The following is a 25,215-nucleotide window of genomic DNA, read 5'->3' on the forward strand; positions in this document are numbered from 1 at the left end:
ATATCCTACAGTTTATACTGGAATGGAGCAAATATTGAGACAATTGCTTCATAACATGTTTAGCTGTGCATTTGTGCAAACTTGATGACATTTTGGCGTTTAACTGTTCATACTTCTTTATACATGTACCATCATGACAATAAAGTTAAAACCATGCACAGTGATGTAGATCAAAAGAAAAAGTGAGATAAGTTTGTCAGAAACAAAGTTTAATTTATTATATATTCATTTCCAACAGGAAACCTTAAATGTAAAACTTGCCAAATATTAATACTGCATATGCATGTACCTTGATGTCAGCTGATGTGGAAAAGGGACCATGTCGAAGAGTTGGTAAAACCAGGCGCAAAAGTAGTAGTGATTTGAAAGATGAAATAAATCGACAGAATAAGTATTTCAAAAGTGAACCAATTCTACAAACTGAATGTGAAATAAGTAAATGTGAACTTAATGATAAAAAATCACCAAATGACAATTCTTCATGGTTTGCAAATTCTTTTAATAACGAAAGAAAGAATCACGGGTATGATATTGTTAGACAGCCTTGTGCCAAAAACAATACAAAAATTCAAAGTTCATCAGTTGTAAATCCACAAGATATTACTGATTCTGGTGGTGATGCTAACTCATTAATCATGTTAACCAAAGGTTGTGATAGTAAAATCATCAATTTTGACCAAAGTCATCATCAAATTAAAGTCAATAACAGCATGAACAGTACTGTGGTTATTCCTGAACCAACGTCAGCAATGGGAAAGGTGATAAGAAATTCTGATACAATAACAGAGCCTAAAGAGTTAAAGCAGGTAACATTAATGGTTTATATTTGGTTGAACATGCATGAAATTTATTGGAAATATTTCAGAACCACCTCCATGTCCTCTTGGTAACATTGTGTTTGCTTGTCTGAAGTGAGGGGGTTGTCATTGTTATGATCCGCATTTGAGCCAGTTCAAATAAAAAACTATGTAATTCAATTTGCTGCTTCTCCATTTATTATAAACATTCAGCATAATTTAGAATTTTGGGTAAGAGCAAAGACTTGTCATCATGGTCATCATCAGATTAGAATCATAACAATGTTTTGAGTAGGGTGAAATTTCTTCCTTCAGAATCATTATCCAGATACATGTACATGTAGCTAGAGGGTTTGAAATCCAACTCAACATGTACAAGTACATGTATATCTATTTGTCATAAGCTTATTACATCCTGAACAGATTCTTCAAAGTAGTTGTGACTGGACTTGCAAAACTTGTTTGAAGTACATTGAATCATTGTATGTATAAAAAGTGATGCCTTGTTAAGGTAAAAATTGATTCATCCAAGAAAAACACAAATTTATATATTGAAGAAATCAAATTTATCCGCTGCCATGGACAAAATTTACATCTTCTTAACCTTTGAAAGTCATCAATGACCTAACGAATATCCAATGAAAATGTCGTAATATCATCTCATGGTACTGGATAAGCCAATCTAATTAACACAGATTTTCGTATCACTTTTTCGTATCAGAAAACTGATCTGACAATACTGATAAACCATGCATTCTGCTTAACTGACTTGTTTAAATTTTAAACACAGCTTTCTTACATTTTTGTACATTTAGTAATTAAAGATGTTTGTGTGTCAGTTTAACTCAGCATGCTCAGCAGACCTGTCAACTTTCATGATTTATTTGGGATGTCCCCCATGAGAGGTGTTGACCAGAATTTTGAAATTCAATATTACTTTAACACTGATTTGAACACTTCAATATTAATACAGGCATTCAAATGAGTTACATGTAAAAGGTATTCAGACACATAGATACTCATGCAAACAATACAATAGTAGATTAAAAATTCTTATGACAATATAAGAGGAGCATCAGTCCTTTTGCGCCTAAAATCCCCCATGGAGATTTTGAAAAGTTGGCAGGTATGTAACTGGTATTTGTAGATGTGTTAGTAGTTAATAAATAATAAACACAATGGGAATAGTACAATTTTTGTCATATTTTATCCCTGCAGAAACAAAAACAGAAAGTGTTTGAAGATGAAGCAGAAGATAGTATCCTTGACAGTAGTGACTTCCTGTTGGCAGACATGGATATTAATTGGTGTGAAGGTCAAAATGGTATATACTATATTATATGTATTTAGGATGAAAAATGGAATACATATAAACAAAACCTTCTATGTGTTCAATGAAAAACCAGAAGTTGGAACCAAAATATATATTGTATTTATATTGTTCCTATTCATTGATTAAATTAAAGCTGTTCATATATACTTAAGCTTGCTGATAAATTAGATTATATGTTAATATTAATTAGATATGAACATAAATAATTTTTAAAAAATAGATAAAGCATTCAAAAGTTTATTTCAGTAAAATTTCAAACAAATTAAAAACTATTCACTTTACATGCTTTAGTAAAATGTATATAAACCATTGATTTATTATTTTCAATATATATTTTAAGACTGTGACTAAAAAATTGAAATATCCACGCATATATAATATATTTTTATGATTTCAAAGTTACTAAAAAAGAAAAAGTTCTGGTTGTGCATTTTTTATTTAGCCAGATGATGCTTGATCAAGTCATTTACTGTATTTAGAATAACTGTGTTGACAATTTAATGAATTGAAACTTTGACCTTTGATTTTATAAATCTGCACTGATTCTGATTTTCTTATCCTGATGATTGTTTGTACAATACTTCAGTTTTGAGATAGTCTGTTTTACCGTGTCTAATTTAATTTTACACATAAACGTCACATGATAACATCAGAAATCTATGCAGTGTTGGGATCAGTACAACATCGTCTACATGAAAACATCAACATATGGATGATATCACCTTATTGTAGGTTTTCTTCAAGGTGAGGGTGTCAAAATAGACTGTGTGGTCAACATTTATAAGATGGAAATCTAATTAAATCATAAAATTTCATAATTTGACTGTTTAAAAATCTAGGCATGTGCATAGAAAAATGTCACTTGATATGACTTTTTTAATCTCTAAATTGAAACAACAACTATTCCAGAACTCCCCTATCGAAATGAAGTTTGATACTGTTAATATGAATAAACTGAGATGTGAGCCCCGGGGGTATGTCAGACAGAAACAACAATACAACATCTAGAGGGCAATAGACAATATGTCAAGCTTTAATTTTCCCAAAGGTTGTGGAAAAATAAACAAACACTATCAAAGACATACCAGTAATCCCCAAATAACAAAAGATTCTGTATCACACATCCACGAGTTATTAACTCAAACCTAGACTTTCTCTAAGATTCACTGCATTACTGGCATATCCCATTTAGGATTTTGACAAATTTTTATAGATGAAGTTTCTAAAACATTGCTATAGTAATAATAACTTTCAATACCAGGTTACATGAAGTTATGTTTTTGTTGTTGTAGAAAAGTTTGAAGGGAATTTAAAAACTGAAAAGATAGATATTATCAAAGAGCATGCTAAAACTGAGCGAGCAGTTCCTGTTACACCTCTTAATACTCTTAGAGACAGAATCAAACAGAGACTTCATAATAATGCAGGTGTAAAAACACCTCAGGGACCAGGATCAGTTATACAACAACAACAAGAGGAACAACTACAGAAAGTCCAGGAAGAAATGGAAAGACTTAAAACTAAGGGAAGTTCTTCAGATATTGGTCCATTTTATGGTCTTCCTTCCAAAGTTCAACAGCTTCTACAAACACATAGAGGAATCACAAAGCTTTATGGTTGGTTTACAAATGAATATGGTGTTCATGCATTCCATTATGATCATGATGATGTGCATACCAAAATACTGTTTTATAAACAACTAAGTCATCATTTATTTAGGTTTTACAATTTTCAACTCAGTTTGGTACATAATGTTTTAAATATTATACAAACAAATTTTTGGACCCAATGCAGGCAATGAATCAATAAAGAAAAAAGTATCCTTCTTCCTCCTGTATTATAGTAAAAAAAAACAAATCTAAAGACAAGAATTACTTCAGTTGCATCATATAATTAACTTTCCTACTATGATATATTGTTCATGTACATTTAATGAGGCTCTTTTCTTTATACAGATTGGCAAGATGAATGTTTGAATCTACCAGGTGTGAGAGAAGGAAGAAATCTAATCTATTCCTTACCTACTAGTGGTGGGAAAACATTAGTAGCTGAAATACTGATACTTAAACAGATACTTTGTCAACAAAAAGATGCTATTATAATACTACCATTTGTATCTATAGTACAGGAAAAGGTATGTTCTTTATAGATTAGAATAATAGTGGAATCACCATTTGTTTCAGGTTTACAGGAAGAGGTATGGTTATTAAAGATCAGTGTAATAACAAGCTCTACCCAGGAAAGGTTGATGGATGGATGGCTATCCATAACAGTCAAAAGACTTTTTAATTGGAATTAATGCTTCTCTGTCATGATTGTAGTATTTAGAAAAAAAGAGCAAACATTGGTAAGCTCAGAGTCTTAATGATACATGAAGATGGGGTGATATCAAAAATGTAGATTTGCATGTCAGCACAGCATAGAGCAAATCCTAATAGTTCTCTTGTAATTACTAAAGATGTTTTTGTTAAAGTAGATTATATTTGAGCATTTGTCTCAGGATTACATGAATGACTGTATTTTTCTTCTGACATTAATATTGGTTCAACTATGGCTTAAATTTTATAAGAAGGGATGTCAGATATAAGAGGGTTTTTACAAAGTATATTATGTTTGACAACAGCTGAATTGGACTTTGCAACTAATCAATATTGGTTCTACTAATGCTTGAAATTGATAAAGGTAAAGTAAGAAAGAAATGAAAGTTCTAAGAACTAACAACATCATTGTACATATTGAGGATGTGTCATTTGCCATGTATATTGTTCAAATTTACAAGTACCATTAAGACCTACTGACTGAACAATAAAAAAAAAAAATCCTGGAATGTTTTGGATATTGTACAGTATCCAACGTTTTCATAAAAATGAATAATTTGTTTTAGTCAATTTTGGTTCATCTGGTAAGGTTAAAATTAGCACCCACATAAATAACCAGCTATGACATATTTTCTCCAACATTTTTTTAATTTTCCTTATACATAAAAGTCCTGATTTGGAGAGGTCAAACATTGCTTTATTAGTTAAATGATTATATTCTGTTTTGTTTTCATTTGTCTTAGGTTAGAAGTATATCCACATTTGCATTAGAATTAGATTTCTTGGTAGAGGAATATGCAGGCAGTAAAGGAAGATTTCCCCCGATGAAAAGACGGAACAAACGATCATTATATATTGCTACAATAGAGAAAGCTCACTCACTCATTAACAGCTTAATAGAGAACAACAGATTAGATAGTCTAGGATTAGTTGTTGTGGATGAAGTAAGTGTCTTTGGTTATTTAGTACTGGTGAAATTTGCCAAGTCTTGTCCATTTAAACAAAAATGAACAGCTGGATCTTATTGGTGATATATTTATATCATTATTTCCGAAATGGTCAAGTTTTCTGGCCATTAGCTTTATTTTTATGATAACTCTGAATCAGCACATTTTTCTCAGCAAAATTTTACATGTCAAAGCTCCTTATTATATGCTTTCTTATTTCATCTGTATATCATGTTTATACTATACTATCATTGTCTATATGACTCACTTTCTCTTTGATGTTAACATTAGGTATACTCACAGTTCTTCTTACTTGTAAAAGTACAGTCATAAAAGTTGCATTGGCTGTGAAATATACATTACCTTATGATATTTTGAAGAAATTAAATTTTACAGCTTCACATGATTGGAGAAGGTGGGAGTCGAGGTGCCACTTTAGAGTCAACATTGCTGAAAATTATTCACAAGCAGAGTAAGTCATTGGTATTTGGTAATGGAATTACTGATTGGTACATTTTGGCTTATTCAAATATTGATGTATAAAAACATTGGCTATAATTATTGTAAACCAACTTATTTTTGTGGATACTTAATTTCGAGTTTAGCCCTTTCTAGTCCAATTTGCAGCGATTAAATTCGCGGCTTTCAAAGGACAAGGTTCACTTTAGGCCAAAAATGGCCTTGTATTTCAACTATATCATATAATTTCATGATGACCAGAATTTGGTTCTTAAATGGATCTATTTCAAGAGATTTACTGCTTTTTTAAAAGAAATCTCTTCATAAGAGTACATTTTTGGCTTCAAAATCAGCATATTTTGGATATATGGTCAAAATACAATGATTTTGTGCATTTTTTGGACCTAAAAGCTTGAGGAAACCCTTGGCTGCAAAATGTTCTTCAACCAATAGTTGCCAATGATGATATTGAATCCCTTGTCACAAAAACTTTCTGGATCTTGGGTAGCGGCCAAAGTAAATTATGCTTAAAACTGTTAAGAATTATTGAAAATTTGACCAAAACTGATGTTACATGTACCACTCAAATAATGCATACTTAAAGAGTCAATACTTCATCATTTTTAATATGATGTGCCAAAATGAAGTTATTTTGTATTAATAGTTATGTCATAACTATATTTCTATATGAAATTTGTAGTATTATGGCCTGAATAAAAAAACATCAAAATCTTAGGGCCAATTCTAACCCTTCGTGAACTTACTCCTTTACTTGATGCAGTTAAATAAGATAAGATTCAAGTTTTACATATTTCTGGCAATTTCTATTTGCGTATAATTTGTATAATTATGAAAAAATTTCCAATATTGAAGTTTTAGTTATCTACCAACTAATTAAGAGGGCATCTGTAAGGGCTGTGTTTACATTTGGACATATAATGTAGATTTAGAAGTAAAATTCTTGCATAAGTTTTCTTTCTGTCATTGAAATCATTCTAAGGAGCCTAACTCGTGGAAGGATTAACTACAGAAATTATCTGAAATGAGTTACATCACAAATATAATAGAGAATGGAAAAACACACATGTATTAATGTTGATAAACATGTTTTTCAAATGATTGTAAATGGAATTTTGGTATAAATTTATTACTGCACAATTGATACATTCAGATTACAAAAGTTTGTTTTGTTATGTATGTTGTGAATGTTTTCCTTTAGATTTTCCTATTCCTTAGGTAATACACAGATCATAGGAATGAGTGCTACTTTGAACAATATTGAAGATTTACAGAACTTTCTGAAGGCTGATGTTTACCACAATGACTTTAGACCTGTAAGATTTTAAATAAGAATGCACTAATTAGGCCATATTAGATAAATTATCTTGTCCTCAGACTAAATGAAATGAATGAATTAATTTTATCATGAGATAGAATGGTCACTTGTTTCAATATAGAGAGAGGAATTCAAATACACAGTTCTATGTTAATTTTTAGGCAGTTAAGCTGCCTTATGCGAGCACCCTAGATTTGTGTTCTACCCAATAAATGCTGAAATACGTGCCATTGTTATTATCTAGCTGGATATAATGTTATTTATAACTAATTGAATAGTTTTTTCATACTTTTAATTCTGGATTACAAAAATATGACCAGAAAAAACCTTAAATGATCGTCGAACCACCCAAAAGTTTTGAAGTTGCACATAGGAAGTAGAGCACATTAGGAATCCTTATGTAGTTTATTATCCCCTGTGCTTTTGGCAAAGATGTCAAAGAACAATTGTATGAAATATTTAATCGCCGAAAATCTTTAAAGACAAGTAGTTTAGATTTCCCAAATGGCAAAAGTCGTAGGAATATTGTTTGTCGTCAATACGTGTTACAACTACGTCAGTAGTCTATTAATAAGTTCCACTGTTCATGCTGTTGGCGGCAATTTCAAATTAGAAGACGAAATTTTCGTATCTTTTCAATTTGGAGGCAGGGGTTCAAATTAGCGGTGGTCCGAGGTCCGCGACCTTCCACTTTTGCAATCGGACTCTCGACTTGGTTACTAGCTACGCCCGACGGACCTTTCACTTGAAAGAAAATTAAAAATAACTTTGCAAACCTTTTTACCAAAGTCTCTAAATAAACGATCTCAAAACGTATTTTCATCTTTATTATTCATGACAGCGATGTTCATTTTGTTCAACCGCTAGCTTTATGCAGATAATCGCCTACAAGTAATGTGTAAATTCGAGTAAAATCGTATCTGACTGACAAAAACAACATTGAAAAACAATGGATGCCGTGTAGACAAGTACAATATCGGGTCCGATTCCGGAAGCGGATAAGGGTAATTCCGGGTTTTGGAGATCAACTACAAATAAAATTTCAGGCAGGTGACAAAATACATCTATGCATGGTAAATAAATATAAACACTAGAAATGGAAACCAAAAGATATATGTAAAAGAAAGAAAAAGCAAAAAATATTTGATACAGAAACTCAAAATTACTTTTTGACAAATCTTAATGTCAAAATCCAATACAATGTGACAGCTGGGAACAGTATATCTAACAATATATATGTTCCTGGTGACAGTATAAATCTTCTTTATCAGTGATAAATGTTGATAATGCATGTAAGATGCTTTTAAAGTATAAACATATTACTGCAATTTTTTTCTCAATTTTGAAGGGTCAGTTAACATAGCTGGAAGTTTCTTACTTTGTTTTCGCAAATAGTGCAACTAGATTATATGATACCTGAATGTAAGCAATTCATATGATATATAGGTGGAATCCTTTGGGTCACTCTACCCCCTCCTGTTTGATAACTTTGAAACGGATGAGATCCCCACCCCTAAACCATATATATTCATGTATGGGACTATATAACTAATCAAATGAAATATAGGGGGAAGTCCCTAGGGTTACTCCACCCCTCCTGTTTGAGAACTTGGAAACAGTCGAGATCCCCACCCCTAAACCATATATATTCATGTATGGGACAATATAACTAATCAAATGAAATACAGGGGATTCCCTGGGGTCACCCCAACCCTCCTGTTTTGGAACTTTGAAATGGTCGAGATCCCCACCCCATAACCAAATATATTCATGTATGGGACAATATAATAAATCAAATGAAATATAGAGGGAGTCCCTGCGGTCACCCCACCCCTCCTGTTTGAGAATTTGGAAACGGTCAAGATCCCAAGACAAGACAAGACAAGACAATTTATTTAAACTTAAGCACACGTATGGTGCTACAAGAGGATAACAATTATACATTAACAATTACATATATACTTATACATTTACAAGCAAGACACACAACAAATAAATAAGTGATATCATACAATAAAATTGAAATAAACCATAGTTGGTTGATTTGTTTGCAAAATTCTTAATTGCAACGTGGATATGAAGTTATTGTAACATGCTTTGTATTATGAAAATATTTTTTCAATATGTCTTAGAAACATGCACACTTTTGTTAGCAGTGGCACGTTACAGTGTGATAATAGACCAGTAAGTTTCAATTGGGAAGGATTTTGTGTGTAATATGTAGGTATATATCTTTCTCTTAAAGACATAATTTGTTCATTGGAGCATACAAAAAAATAATGATCCCATAAACCATACATATTCATGTATGTGACAATATAACAAATGAAATGAAATATAGGGGGAGTCCTTGGGGGTCACCCCACCCCTCCTGTTTGAGAACTTGGAAACGGTCGAGATCCACCCCTTAACCATATATATTGATGTATGGGACAATATAACAAATCATATGAAATATAGGTTGAGTGCTTGGGGCCACTCTACCCCTTCCTGTTTGAGAATTTGAAAACGGTCGAGATCCCCACCCTAAACCATATATATTCATGTATGGGACAATATAACAAATCAAATGAAATATAGGGGCAGCTCCTATGGTCACTGTAAACCATCCTGTTTGAGAACTTGGAAACGGTCGAGATCCTCACCCCGAAACCATATATACTCATGTATGGGACTATATAACAAATCAAATGAAATATAGGGGAGTCCCTGCAGTCACCCGACCCCTCCTGTTTGAGAACTTGGAAACAGTCGAGATCCCGACCTCTTAATTAAACCATATATATTCATGTATGGGACAGCAGAACTTATCAAATGAAATATAGGGAGAGTCCTAAGGTTCACCCTACCCCCTCCTGTTTGATAACTTGGAAACAGATGAGATCCCCACCCCTAAACCATATATACTCATGTATTTGGCAATATAACAAATCAAATGAAAAATAGGGGAAGTCACTGGGGTCACCCCACCCCCTCCTGTTTGAAAACTTGATAACGGACGAGATCCCCACCCCTAAACCATATATATATTCATGTATGGGACAACATAAAAAATCAAATGAAACATAGGGTTAGTCTCTAAGGTCACCCCATCCCCTCTTGTGTGTGTTTTAAGAACTTGTAAAAGTTTGAGATACCAACTCCTAAACCATATTCATTCCTGTTCGTCATTTCAAACAGATTTGAATGACATACAAGGTCAATCTCATAGGCATCACATATGCATATCACTTTACTAGACCTAATCAATGTGTACTAGACTTTGCCCAATGTCAGGCGACCATGGGAATGAATAATTATGGCAGCTTTGTTTGGGAGACTTCGTAACAGCATTCTGTTACAATTATTTCTTGTTTATTATAAAATTTTATTGATGCAAAAAATGAGCAGGTTTAAAGAATTTACCTTAATTATATTTTGAATAATTTCTGGTTCTATAAAAAATTTCATTTTAATATGGCTCATTTTAAAGAAAACATATCTTTCAAGCCCAAGAGTGTTTGACCAACTTTATTATAATCACCTGTCATTTTATTCCAAACTTAGACATCATGGACTTGGGGTGAAGGCGGGGGTCATTTACATTTACTATGGGCAGGTCAGTCAGACCTCACCTTTGATCCCCGTAGTAGTAAACATTTGTCTGATTTGTGTCTCATAACTTTTGCACTGTAGAACACAAACTCAGTTTTCTTTCCAGGGAAGCAAGTCCATGCATACTATTACAAGCTCGTACTAAGTCAACTTGAACTACTAACAGTCAACTAATACCAACGTTAACTATCAACTAGAACAACTGCAATCATTTCGAACTTGTACCACTGCAGACACATGACCATTAAAAATATACTTGATATATGCGTTGCTTTTGAAAACCTTGATAAAATATGAATTATTTGCCTTAATAATTAATTCATTAAATGAACATAAATGCACAATATATGAATGTTTAATGTTTGTTCTTTTAAATCTTAAAAAAAATGAAGCAACATAGCCACAGTTTTCATAATTATGTTTGCCTTGGTTTTTGGTTAACTGCCTACAGCGCTTACAGTGCTTTGATTTATTTGATAAAACTACCAGTAAAAGATTTATTATGCAGTATCTTCATCTTAGAACCAGTTATTTACCATGTATATGGCCATATATATGTAAACCTCAGATCTGTGTACGGCCTCAAATCTGTGTCCGTTTCTCAAATCTGTGTCCCATCGTGACGTCAATCGCTAATCTATGTCCGTTAAAAAAGATACAGGCTCAAATCTGTGTCCTATTTTCAAATTTGTTTTCAATCGTGACGTGATTCGCAAATCTATGTCCGTTAAAAAAGATACGGCATCAAATCTGTGTCCTTTTCTTAAAGCTTTTTCCAGTTTGTTTCGCCATGCGCAAATTTACGCCCGTCTAATAAGTACGGCCTTATAGGATTTTTGTTTTATTAAGTCATTTCCCAAAATTCAATGTTAAGTTGGGATGTGTTCTCCGTGTGTGTGCTTAAAATTTTTACATGCGAATGTAATTATTATATGATTTACATTTTATTGTAAAACTACAACATTTTCAAATTGTTTGCTTTTCTTGATCCCGTGTTTATACATAAATTTGAGACAAAAATGGCCATAGATTTGAGTTAATAAAGGACATAGATTTGAGACAATACAGGACATAGATTTGAGACAATAAAAGACATAGATTTGAGACAATAAAGGACATAAATTTGGAACGTCTATGACGCAATATTAAAAAGGACATAGATTTGCGGGAAGGACATAGATTTGAGGCTGGACATAGATTTGAGGCTTACATATATTTACTAAAAAGAAAGAATAATGGAGACACAGACAAATTTAGATAAAGGAAAGACATGCTCAAAAAGAACAAGTTTATTTTACAAACTTGGAAAATTGCTGTAACAAAAACACATGTAGTGAGTTTTTAGATGAAATATACTTTCATTTATGTTATTCATTGGTCTGAAGACAAGAAATAAGTTTGATCATTTATTAAGTATCCCCTTTAAAAGTGATATCAGCCTGGAAGCTGTTTCTATCAAATTGAATAAGTTACTTTTACATTGTTTGCTTGTTTTTTAGTAGCTGAATGCTTATAGTTATACATTGATTTTGTAGGTGAAACTGACAGAGTACATAAAGTTGCAGGACAACATTTATGAGGTGACTTCTAAGACCACAGAAGATTTGGTAGCTCACAGCAGGGTTGTGACATTTCCAGTAAGTTACTCATTAATGAAGGTAATCTGACTATACTAAAAGAAAACGGAAATAATATCTATTGTGGACAATTTCTTAACTTTCTGTGGTTTATTTTCATATTTTTATGCCCCTGTCGTCAATTAAGTGTTACCCTTGTCTCTCCATTGAAAACGAGGCTATTTTTAATATTACTTATATAAGTAACTTTTCTAAATATTAATTTTATAGGTGTCCAAGTATACAGATTTTACTAACTTTAACAAATTTTCACAGTCATCTGGTTATTTTTCTCTTGAAATATAAAATCTAATCCTTCTGAAACACTAAATGCCTTATCTTTCATATCAACGCTTCTGGGTCAAAGATTGGTCTCTCGGGACTATTAAAATATCATTTACCATGAAAATCTTGAAGGTAGACAGATATAAATAGATAGAAACTTGTGATTTAATTAAGACTTGAAGTTATTTAAAATTTGTAACCCAAAACAATTACATATGTTCCTTAAATAAGTGTTATTACTTATTCTTTCAAAGATGTATAAAATGACTTATTCAAGTAATATTTTTGTCATTATATTTAAAGTAACCCTTTATCTCTATACTCGTCTAAAATTTAATAAATTCTTAATTTTATGATATAAAATGATGTAAAAATTCATGAAATTCCATGCTTTTATTGAAATTTAAAATAACTCTATTGAGTAATTTTATAATTTTTAAAAACAAAAATTACCTATATAAGCAACTAACAAAAATAACTTGTTTAAGAAATGCCCTTGACTGTTAAAAGCAGTCATTCTATTTCACAATAACTTGCTTTGATCACTTCTGTCGTACAGCTTTATGACATATTAAAAAATACTGAGAATCACAGAGATAAACAGGGCAGCTGTAAATTACAAAGAATAGATGAAGAAGATAATCTTGTTGGTTCTAAATGGCACTGGCTTCAGAAAGTCTTGTTTTTCTCCATGTAGAAACTGAAAATGTTTTTAGATGTATAAATTTTTGTTTTTAATATAATTACAGTATTCTTCTGAGCAAACCAAAACAGATCCAGACCATTTAATGGGATTGGTATTAGAGGTTATACCAAAGAATTCATGTCTGGTATTCTGCCCCACAAAGAAAAACTGTGAAAATGTGGCCATGATGTTATGTAAATTGTTTGTTAATAAAAGCAGGTAAAATGTTGTTTTTGTAGTACTGTCATTAGACTACTAAATATGTGACCATAATTTTATCTATAACATATGAAGAAAAAAGCATTTAAAGTTATAGATCTGATACTACAGTCAAACCTGCTATAAAGGTTGCATCTAGCAAACTTCACAGCTTTAATTTAAAAATTGAAAGTTATGGTTATGATACCGTTAAATGTTTCAGTTTATGATGATAAGCAAAGATCATAAAGTCAAATGTATTATTTTCAATATGATTTTGCTGGAAAACATGTGAGTGTTAAAATGAGGTTATTTGGATTTCATGTTGCCTTATTTTTAGCTCACCGGGGCCCAAAGGGCCCCATGTGAGCTTATGCCATCACTTGGCGTCCGTCGTCATCTGTCGTTGTCGTCGTCGTCTGTCTGTCGTCGTTGTCTGTCGTCGTAAACTATTTCAAAAATCTTCTCCTCTGAAACTACTGGGCCAAATACCTTCAAACTTTAACTAAATGTTTCTTAGGGTATCTAGTTTAAAAATTGTATCAGAAGTTTTGATCCATCGACAAACATGGCCGCCATGGCTAAAAATAGAACATAGGGGTCAAATGCAGTTTTTGCTTATATCTCAAAAACTAAAGCTTTTAGAGCAAATCTGACATGGGGTAAAATTGTTCAATTGATCAAGATCTATCAACTTTGAAATTTTCAGACAAATCGAACAACCCATTGTTGGGTTGCTGCCACCGAATTGGTAGTTTTAACAAAATTTTGCAGTTTTTTGTTATTATTTTGAATATTATTATAGATATATATAAACTGTAAGCAGCAGTAATGTTCAGCAAAGTAAGATCTACAAAAAAGTTAATATGATCATAATTGTCAATTGACACCTTAAGGAGTTATTGCCCTTTAAAGACAATTTTACACAATTTGTTCATCAAGTTTGCTAACATTTCAAAATCTTCTCCTCTGAAACTACTGGGCCAATTACCTTCAAACTTTAACTAAATGTTCCTTAGGGTATCTTGTTTATAAATTGTATCCGAAGTTTGTATCCATCGACAAACATGGCTGCCATGGCTAAAAATAGAACATAAGGGTCAAATGCAGTTTTTGGCTTATATCTCAAAAACTAAATTTTTTAGAGCAAATGTGACATGGGGTAAAATTATTTAATTGGTCAAGATCTATCGGCCCTGAAATTATCAGATGAATCGAACAACCCATTTTTGGGTTGCTGCCACTGAATTGGTAGTTTTAACAAAATTTTGCAGTTTTTTGTAATTATTTTGAATATTATTATAGATATATATAAACTGTAAGCAGCAATAATGTTCAGCAAAGTAAGATCTACAAAAAAGTTAATATGACCAAAATTGTCAATTGACCCTTAAGGAGTTATTGCCCTGTAAAGACAATTTTACACAATTTGTTCATCAAGTTTGCTAACATTTAAAAATCTTCTCCTCTGAAATACAGGTGAGCGATTCAGGCTCTTGAGAGCCTCTTGTTTCATATGACTAAAATAAAGTATAATCTGTTTGTTTGATAAGAACTTAATGTGGGAAATCATTTAAAAAAGGAACCAATACTAACATCATATATTGTGAATTTAAGGTGTCTAATACATTAATACCCTGGGATATTTGTTTTAGAGAGTTATGTGATATTAAGAAGGCTGAAAAGAAGGTGTTATTAAAAGAATTATACAGTGATGGAGAACAGAGAATTTGTCCTGTACTACAATACACAGTACACTTTGGAATAGCCTATCATCATAGTGGACTGACAATGGATGAAAGACGACTGATAGAAGATGCTTACTCGGAGGGAACACTGTGTTTACTGGCTTGTACAAGTACACTGGCGGCTGGTGTTAATCTACCTGCTAAGAGGTAATGTTACCTGGTCTGTACAAGTACACTAGCAGCTGGTGTTAATTTTCCTGCTAAGAGGTAATGTTGACTGACCTGTGCAAGTACACTGGCAGCTGGTGTTAATCTACCTGCTAAGAGGTAATGTTAACTGGTCTTTATAAGTCTAACTAGCAGCTGGTGTTAATTTTCCTGATAAGAGGTCATGTTAACTGGCCTGTACAAGTACACTGGCAGCTGGTGTTAATCTACCTGCTAAGAGGTAATGTTAACTGAGTTGTAAAAGTACACTGGCAGCTGGTGTTAATTTTCCTGCTAAGAGGTAATGTTGACTGACCTGTGCAAGTACACTGGCAGCTGGTGTTAATCTACCTGCTAAGAGGTAATGTTAATTGTCATGTACAAATAAATAAGAAGATGTGATATGAGTGTCAATGAGACAACTATCCATCCAAGTCACAATGCAATGAGTAAAAAGTAAAAAGTAAACAATTATAGGTCAAAGTACGGCCTTCAACACAGAGCCTTCGCATTAGAAGCTGGTATTAACTTGGAATATAGGGTTAGTTTGCTTGCCGAGTGTTAATGTAAACTGGCTTGTACAAATACACTGGCAGTTTGGGTTAATCTTCCTATACAGAGATATATTTAATTTGGTTGCATTTTAAAAAATTTTGGTAAAAGTAATATAAGGGGATTAGATGGCAAGTGATTTAACTGTCTGTCAAAATATATGAAAACTTAAATTGCCGTAAGATGAAAAATGAGAAAACGCTATACTTTGAAATATTGCCTTACAGCAGACCCCATACACAAGTTGTTGTTTAGCTTCTTTATCATGATAAGAGCATGTTCTCTCCTTTCTGGAAGTCGGAATGTAAAGAATAGATCAATTGACAGCATACTAATTTACGTTAACTTTGAAAGAATTTTAATTATTTTTGCATTTAAAAGACACATGCAGTCATTTGGCAGTGGGTCGTAAATATTTTCCCCAAAAATGAAACAAAACAAAACTTACCCATAGATTTGAGTTTTTTTCTTTTCATCAGCTATATTTTCTCAGACATGGGTAGATTAAATGCATTCAAATAGTGTTTTTTTTGTTTCCAGAGTAATTTTACGAAGTCCCTATGTAGGAAGTACTTTTCTGAGCAGGACCCAGTATAAACAGATGACAGGAAGAGCTGGGAGAGCTGGTATTGATTCCTCAGGAGAAAGTATCCTTATTACTAAATCAACAGACAGGGATAAGGTAAAAATAACTTTCAAAACAAAGACATAATAAAACCAGCTAAAAGGAATTTTTTATGTTTTAGCTAGATAAATGTTTGACTATAGTAGATAATTCTCTGTTAAAGAAATGGGAGTTTCAATATAGATCTATTTTAATGGAATTTTGGTTATAGCATTTTGCTTTTGATTGAAAGAAAAAAAAAGTAAAATGCACAGGGGTGGTTGTAACAAGAACCCTTAGTTTTGTGCATATTATTTTAATCAATTTGTATTATCTTTATACAGCCTGTTCAATTTAATTGCAAAAGCTAGTATGTTACTTAAAATGAGGATAGATAAATCATTTATATATACACTAAGTTACACTTTGTTGTTAAGGTACAAGAATTGATTTCTGGACCAAATGAGATGTGTTACAGTAGTCTGATGTATGATGGAGGAAAGGGAATTCGTAGTCTCATATTGTCTGTGATAGGGTTACAGGTATGTCACTCAAAAGTTCATAGCTAATAGAATAAGGTTAAGTAAATAGAATAAGGTTAAGTAATATTTATTACTTACCCTGTTTGAAGCGTATTGGACTGTAGATTGGGCAAGTAAAAATATTTGAAATAGTTGGAAATTTAGTAGTAAATCAATGAAACATACATTGTAATTTGTATTGGCTGTATTTCAATAATACAAGATGCTTGAAGGTTTAGATATTCATTTTCTTGTCCTGATATCTGAAGTAAGTTACTGTCTCATGCTTATATAAACAATATCTCTTTTCAAATGAAAAGCACCATATTTTGTTTGTAAATTAAAACATTTCATACCACATAGCAATCACCTTGTCTGTCCATAGGTCTGTTTGTCCATCTGTTCATCTAACAAATATTTCTGTCACACTTTTCTTAGGAACCATAGAACAGAGTGATTTCATATTTTCAGATCTGTCAGACATCCACTTCCTGTTTGTCCATACTATAAATATTTCAATAGGTTAATAAACTTTGAATTTTTCTCCAGTACTAATGAACAGAATGACTTCATATTCGGTCATCAGCTTGATTACTGACGAGTTGTATAGTGTAAGCTCTTTCTGAATCATGTGGGACACCATCTTCCTTTTGCCAATACTTTGATAATTCAACATGCTGAATTGAAACAAATATTTTTGTCACACTTTAATCAAAAACTACTGAACTACTGAACTACTGAACTGACTTCACAGAAATGAGTCGTAATGTATGAGAGCTTTTTGGATCTGTCGACCACCTAAAATTTCCTACTATAAAGTAATGAATTTTGTAAACGAGAAAGCATGGAACTGAAAGCCTATCTAAACTGAACTCAGAATTATTATTAAAAATATTCTTTTCTGATTTAACCTTCCTAAAATGAAGACATGATCATTTAGTATAACAGGTTTCTACATGCATTTATTCTTCCAGGTTGCTAAGACCACCCCTGATGTGTTTGAGTTTATGAGTAAAACTTTGCTATCAACTCAAGGAACTACATGTGATGTTACTATGGTAACCAAAGATTCACTTCAGAAGTTAATTGATCTTAGTTTAATTGTCCAAAAGAGGTCAATGTCTCAAGGAGATGACAATTGTGATGATTTCCATTTGGAAGTAACACCCCTAGGAAGAGCGACATTTAAAGGTAAATTTTAAGATTCTTTTCTCTGTCTTATCAAGGAAATGGGCAAACATAATTGTAAAAGTCCTGATAATCAGTGGCTCAGTTCTTTATGGATTTGTCATTCTTTGAATATGATTTTTGGCATTTCATGTAGGTGAGAAAATCACAAATGAAAATACAAAACAAAATATCTCATAGCAAAAGGTAGAATTTTGAAATGGAAAATTCATGACAAATAGCTGTTGATAAAAAGGTGATAAATGAAAAAAAAACAACCATGAAATTAAAAGACTTCACAGCAGTTGTAACTTATCCTTTAACAATTTATTTCTCTCTTACCTTTTAAAAAAATGTGTTGTTTGGTCTGAAAACGTAAAAATTAGGACTAAGGAGCAGTGAATAAATGCTATGTTTATTAAGATTTCAAACATTGTCGAAACTTTCAAAATTGTGTGTAAATATATGTAAATGTATCTTTTTCTTTCAGGATCTGTAGATATTGATAATGCCTCACAACTGTATAACGATTTGAAGAAAGGTGAGGAGTCCCTGGTACTGGCTACCTATATACATCTCCTGTTTCTTGTCACTCCTTATGATATGGTAGATATGGTCAAACCATCATGGATCATTTATTTCCAGCAGGTAAATACTAAAAATTATACAGAAATCAGTGGTTTTCATGGGGCAAGTTTTGTTGGTTGTGTATATCAGCAACACAATTTGAAACTTTTACATAAGTTATCAGGGGGGATTGTGCCATTTTACACCTATTAGTTTTTTTATCCAAATTATTTTTTGGAGTTTCTCTTACCAAAGCATGGACTATGCTGGTACATTATTTGGAGGTACTCCATTTTATTTTCACAACTCCTCCATGACCACTTATAAAAATTTATTGAAAATTTATTGAAACTTTCTCATAATATTGACCTTATAATACTAACGCGTACCATCTATATTTTTTTTTAATCAGAATAATTTTCTTCCTTTCTTTCAGCAAATCATATGCACAATATAAAACACATTTTGTATCCCCTTTTCTGCTAATGCCCTTATCAGAATTTATAGAAATTTTCTCAGAATCTTTTTAGTTTTAATGTCCAAATTATTTTTGGGGTTTCAGTAAGCAAAACATGGTTTCTGCAAGGGGCAGGGGGTATCATTTTGGGAGCTTTGTTTGCAGATCCTCCAGTTTAATAAGTAAGATTTTACAATTTTAGCTAGAAAATTACCCTATGTTTTCTTCATTAACAAATGAATCTTATTTCATGGTATGCACTATTTAAGTGATAAGATTTTCCTAATTGTTATGATAAATTTAGTTAATTATACCCCACGCAAGGAGTTGCGGAGGTATAATGTTTTTGACCCGTCCGTCCGTCTGTCTGTCTGTCCGTCAGTCCTGTTTCTTGTCCGTCAGTTCGTCAGTCCTGTATTTTGTCATCGCAACTCCTCTCAAAACACACAACAGAATTTCACGAAACCTTTTTAGATAATAAGGACATACTATGTAGTTGTGCATATCGACAGGAAATTACAATTCAATTTTTTTTCTAGGAGTTACGCCCCTTTTAACTTATTTACTTTAATGTACTACTGCAACAGTTTGTCATCTCAACTCCTCTGAAACCACACAACAAAATTTCATGAAACTTTGTAGATAATAAGGACATACTACGTAGATGAGAATGTTGACAGGAAATTACGATTAAATTTTTTTTCCAGGAGTTACGCCCCCTTGAACTTATTTGCCCAATATACTTCTGCAACCTTTTGTCATCACAACTCCTCTCAAACCACACAACAGAATTTCATGAAACCTTTTCAGATAATAAGGACATACTACGTAGATGTGCATATCGACAGGAAATTACGATTCAATTTTTTTTCTAGGAGTTACGCCCCTTTTAACTTATTTGCTTCAATATACCTCTGAAACAGTTTGTTATCGCAACTCCTCTAAAACCACACAACAGAATTTCATGAAACTTTGTAGATAATAAGGACATACTAGGTAGATGTGCATATCGACAGGAAATTATGATTCAATTTTTTTTCTAGGAGTTACGCCCCCTTGAACTTATTTGCTTCAATATACCTCTGCAACAGTTTGTCATCGCAACTCCTCTGAAACCACACAACAGAATTTCATGAAACTTTGTAGATAATAAGGACATACTATGTAGATGTGCATATCGACAGGAAATTATGATTCAATTTTTCTTTCTTATATAATTTTTTTTTCTTACAGTTATTTTATTTCTACAGTGCCAATGTGGGGATGTGGGGTATGTGAGCGCGCTCACTATGGTTCTTTAATTATTATTTGAAATTACTTGTTTTTGTATATTGGTGATATCAGAACAAGCAGTAGCGAGTTGTACTGTTTGTTTAAGCTTCACCATACAGTAATCATGTATTTTGTTTTCATGTCCATAAGCAATATTAGTTGCTTGTGTAGATTTTAAACAAAATAGACACAACCCTTTAGGATAAACATCTTTACTCTGAACTGTGTTCAAGAAGAATTGAAATTTGATATCATGCATTTACATACCTGGCATCCCCTCACTCAACAAAGTTGGAGATGCATGGGATATAGCATTTTGCAATTTACCGTATTTGTTAGCGAGAAGTTTGTAAGTCTTTTAGTAGATTTGGGAATAATTTAACTATTATGTAGTTTTTCAAATTTTCATTTTAGAGAAACAATTTTACTGAACAAATTTTATCTTAAAATTTTTATTGAAATTTAGCCACCAGAGTCTATACAATATATCTAAAAGCCCAGATAGCAGATACTGTCCACTGAGAGTTCATAAGAATTTGACTCTGATGTTTGATTTTTTTTTAAAGAAATGATGCATTACTTGGCATTGACATGGGACAATCAATGTTTTGTTTCTCAATTCAAGTTTATTACTTTTTTAGCAATTTAGCTTATAGAAAATTATATATCTTGAACAATCTTCAGGTTAACTGTAAGGTTTTTATACGTTTCTTTTTAAATGATTTCTTGTTTTAAGCTGTCAGCTTTAGATGGCATGGAATTGAAAGCAGCATCCTTGATTGGTGTGCCTGAGAGTTACATAGCCATGAGAGCTTCTGGACAAAGTTCTAGACAGGTAAGATAGGAAATCTATGAGGCATGAGGAAAACACTTTTGTGGATGTTTTTTAATTGTTATCAAAATATTTGAAAACTGTTTTTTCTCCATCCAATTTTTAAAGATCCTCTTTTCAATGGCAATATTTAGCTATGAATGATTATTGGTTGGTTTTTATACGACCGCAAAATAATTTTGCGGTCGTATATTGGTATGATGTTGGCGTCGTCCGGCATTGTCGTCTTCGTCCGAAGACACATTTGTTTTCGCACTCTTACTTTAGTTAAAGTGAATGGATCTCTATGAAATTTTACCATCAGGTTCAATACCACAAAAGGAAGGTTGGGATTGATTTTGGGGGTTATGGTACCAACAGTTAAGGAATTAGGGGTAAAAAATAAGCATTTTTGTAACTTCCAGACATAACTTGTGTGTTAGTGTATGGATCTCTAGATCTCCTACATTGTACCACAAGGTTCCATATCACAAAGGGAATGCTGGGATTGATTTTATGGGCTATTGCCTCAAAATTTTAGGAATAAGGGGCCAAAAAAGGGGCAAAAAACAAGCATTTTATCTAGTTTCATGACAATAACTTGTGTGTAAGTATATGGATCTTTCTGAAATTGTACTACAAGGTTCCATATCACAAAGGGAAAGCTGGAATTGAGTTGGGGGGTAATTGCCCAAAACGTTTAGGAAAAAGGGGCCAAAAATAAGCATTTTTCTAGTTTCCAGACAATAACTTTTGTTCAAGTGTATGGATCTCTCTGAAATTGTACTGCAAGGTACCATACCACAGAGGAAAGGCTGGGATTGAGTTTGGGGGTAATTGCCCTAAAGGTGTAGGAATTTGGGGCCAAAAAGGGGCCAAAAAACAAGCATTTTTCTAGTTTCCAGACAATAACTTGTGTTCAAGTGTATGGATCTCTCTGAAATTGTACTGCAAGGCACCATACCACAAAGGGAAGGCTGGGATTGAGTTTGGGGTGATGAATCATAAGGGGGTTCAAAATATTTGGGGGGGGGGATTTTTTTTCCTTTTTTTCCTTTTTTTTTCTTTAAAATTTTCCATTTCAAATTGGTTATTTCTGATTTATATGTAAAAGCAAATAATAATGATATGGTTTGAATAGGTAAATTTAAATTTTTTAAGTTCTTAGACCACATTCATTCTGTGTCAGAAACCTATGCTGTGTCAAATATTTAATCACAATCCAAATTCAGAGCTGTATCAAGCTTGAATGTTGTGTCCATACTTGCCCCAACTGTTCAGGGTTCGACCTCTGCGGTCGTATCAAGCTGCGCCCAGCGGAGCATTTTATTAAATGTGCATTTGTAAAATAATTCACTAATATCAGGAATTCATAAAATATGTTTCATAAGCGCTTATGGTTTATAAAAACATGATTATATTAGTTAGCATTGTTGTAGGATTTAAAGTATCATCAACATTAATTTCTCTCTCAATTATTTATTAAAAAAAAATAAGAATAATGAAATTTTAGCTTTTATTTAGAAAAAGAGCTCAGGCATTATTTTTCTTGATTTGCAAATTATTGTCGAAATATACACTTTGAAGCTGAAAGAGAGATTTCATTAAATTTGATCAAAATAGAGAACTCAAATGAAATTAAAAATTATCACTTCAAAGCTAACAATAATTGACATAATACTACTACATAGTTATGGAATTACTTTATCAAAGAGTTGCTTCAAAGCTAACAGAAATTCAGATAAGTCTACTGCTATAGTTATGAAGTTATGTTCATTCCTTGATAATCACTGTTCATCAGGTGATACATGTAGTGTGCACTTACATGTACTATCAAATGTTTATGTTTCAGAAAGTAAATGATTTTATATTAAATCGTTTCTACCTCACCCTGATGTTGTATGAGTTATGGAAACAAAAAAGTTTATGGGAAGTAGCAGATAAATTTCAGCAGCCGAGAGGATTCATACAGAATCTATTGTCTAGTGCATCAGGTTTTGCATCCTGTGTTTTTCATTTCTGTCAGGTAAAAGTCATACATATGATAGACTGAAACTCAGATCAGGAGATTGGGAAAGTTTGGTCAAGTATACATGTTTAGACCTCTGAACAGGAATTTATTAGTTTTTTAGGGAATGGAATAGAAAGATATCTTTTGAGTAATTTTTTGCACTATTTCATGAACCTGTGCATCAGCAGGAAGCTTATTACAGTAGATGAGTCCTATCATCATTAAAACTATCCTTCAGCTGTCAAAAAGTATCAGAAAACATGCTGTTTATCAATTTTTTCTAACCAGATATTGACTTTCATGTTCAATCATTGCTGTGGGTAATTATAAAACATGAGAGGTCAGAAAATAAATTATGCGATCATGATCATGTGATTACTGAAACCAGAGGAGATAGAAATTTATTTACATTTATGCATCTTTACCCTTCAATGTAATAAATTTTAAAGGAACTAATTAATTATCAAATGATCATGAACCAATAAATTTGAATCAATAATTACATTATGTAATACACTGGAAATAATGTAAACAATTGTAGGTGAAACATGTTGGATTCATTTGGCAGAAAAAAAAATTTTGTTGACAGGAAATAAAGTGAATCTTTAGAAAAATATGAAGTTAAAAAAACAAGTTACAGCGTATTTATTGTTAACAAAATGGAATTTGTACAGCTCATTGTTTTGCATACTGAGTACTTTTCATTATGATAATATGACATAATTTGATAAAATGTACTTTTCAAGAAATGCACTTATAATAAATAATATACTGTTATGGGGAATGATTGCCAATGAGAAAACTATGAATGGAAGGCCTAAGGAAAAGGATGCAAATAACTACAGGTCACTGTACAGCCTTCAACAATGAGAAAAACCCACACAATTATTTATGTTTAGATTGGGAAGGTACATGGATTTGTTTATTGTATATTATGTACAATGAACCTTACTTATCCAGAATGGCCTGTGTTCATGGTGTTAATGATTATCATTCTATTTGAGAAATCCTAATTAAGGTAGCTTGGGTGTCTTCCTCAATCTTGGATTTTGAAATAGCAGATAACAATCGATCTAGGTCTTTAATGAAATGTGCAAATTTCGAGAGTAGTAGGTAATTCATGTGTAAGACTTTTGATGTTGATATAGAAAATTATGTGTTTTATTATATTTTCCGGCTGTATTTTATTTTTGTTTTCAACTTTGCCACATAAGGGGAGATGATTCAGACAGAGTAACTTTCATAATAGAATGTGTTGTGAATTTACCTATTTTGTAATGTAGCAAGAAAATTAGTGCGGTGACCCCTTTTTTTTTTTTTTTTATATGAAAGCATATTATTAGAGCTATCCTCTCATATTCTATCTTAAAATTCTGTGATGTAGTTTTCTTTTTATCACACAAAATTGGGTTTTCCATGCATAAACTATTTAAAATCTGACAATTTTGCACAACCTGTAGTGTGAAAAAAAGCCCAGTGACCCATATTTTTTCTTATATTTTTGAAAAAGGCGTGATATGAACTACATTTTGACAAATTATTAAAACATTCTATGGATTTTAATTAAGACCCCCCCATCTACCTTAACAAATTAAGAAGTCATTAGATCAGAACTGTATGAGGACTGTTCATTTGACACATCAGTAATACCGATTCTTATATTGTTATTTTTGATCCTGTAAAGAAAGTCACAGGAGAGAGAAAAAGCAATCTCACATTCCATTGTTGTCAATCTATAGGTTCCGTCTGTGGTAAATAATTTCTTTGTAACATTAATAGTTTGATGTCAT

General features: G+C 32.3%; 1 protein-coding gene across 1 annotated transcript in view; it reads left to right on the plus strand.

Moving 5' to 3' along the window:
- Positions 1 to 3,153: 3,153 nt before the first annotated feature.
- LOC127733716 (helicase POLQ-like) overlaps positions 3,154 to 25,215 on the plus strand; it is a 31,598-nt gene continuing 9,536 nt past the window's right edge. The window contains exons 1-15 of the mRNA XM_052243030.1: positions 3,154 to 3,217; positions 3,423 to 3,746; positions 4,086 to 4,264; positions 5,192 to 5,392; positions 5,792 to 5,867; positions 7,091 to 7,188; positions 12,320 to 12,421; positions 13,435 to 13,589; positions 15,224 to 15,463; positions 16,556 to 16,697; positions 17,057 to 17,161; positions 18,115 to 18,331; positions 18,798 to 18,955; positions 21,340 to 21,438; positions 23,267 to 23,440. Coding sequence (XP_052098990.1) covers positions 3,154 to 3,217; positions 3,423 to 3,746; positions 4,086 to 4,264; positions 5,192 to 5,392; positions 5,792 to 5,867; positions 7,091 to 7,188; positions 12,320 to 12,421; positions 13,435 to 13,589; positions 15,224 to 15,463; positions 16,556 to 16,697; positions 17,057 to 17,161; positions 18,115 to 18,331; positions 18,798 to 18,955; positions 21,340 to 21,438; positions 23,267 to 23,440 — 2,334 coding nt within the window. The remainder of the gene's footprint in view (positions 3,218 to 3,422; positions 3,747 to 4,085; positions 4,265 to 5,191; positions 5,393 to 5,791; positions 5,868 to 7,090; positions 7,189 to 12,319; positions 12,422 to 13,434; positions 13,590 to 15,223; positions 15,464 to 16,555; positions 16,698 to 17,056; positions 17,162 to 18,114; positions 18,332 to 18,797; positions 18,956 to 21,339; positions 21,439 to 23,266; positions 23,441 to 25,215) is intronic.

The sequence above is a fragment of the Mytilus californianus genome, unplaced genomic scaffold, assembly GCF_021869535.1.
Source record: "Mytilus californianus isolate M0D057914Y unplaced genomic scaffold, xbMytCali1.0.p SCAF_3, whole genome shotgun sequence".
NCBI classification, from domain to species: Eukaryota; Metazoa; Mollusca; class Bivalvia; order Mytilida; family Mytilidae; genus Mytilus; species Mytilus californianus.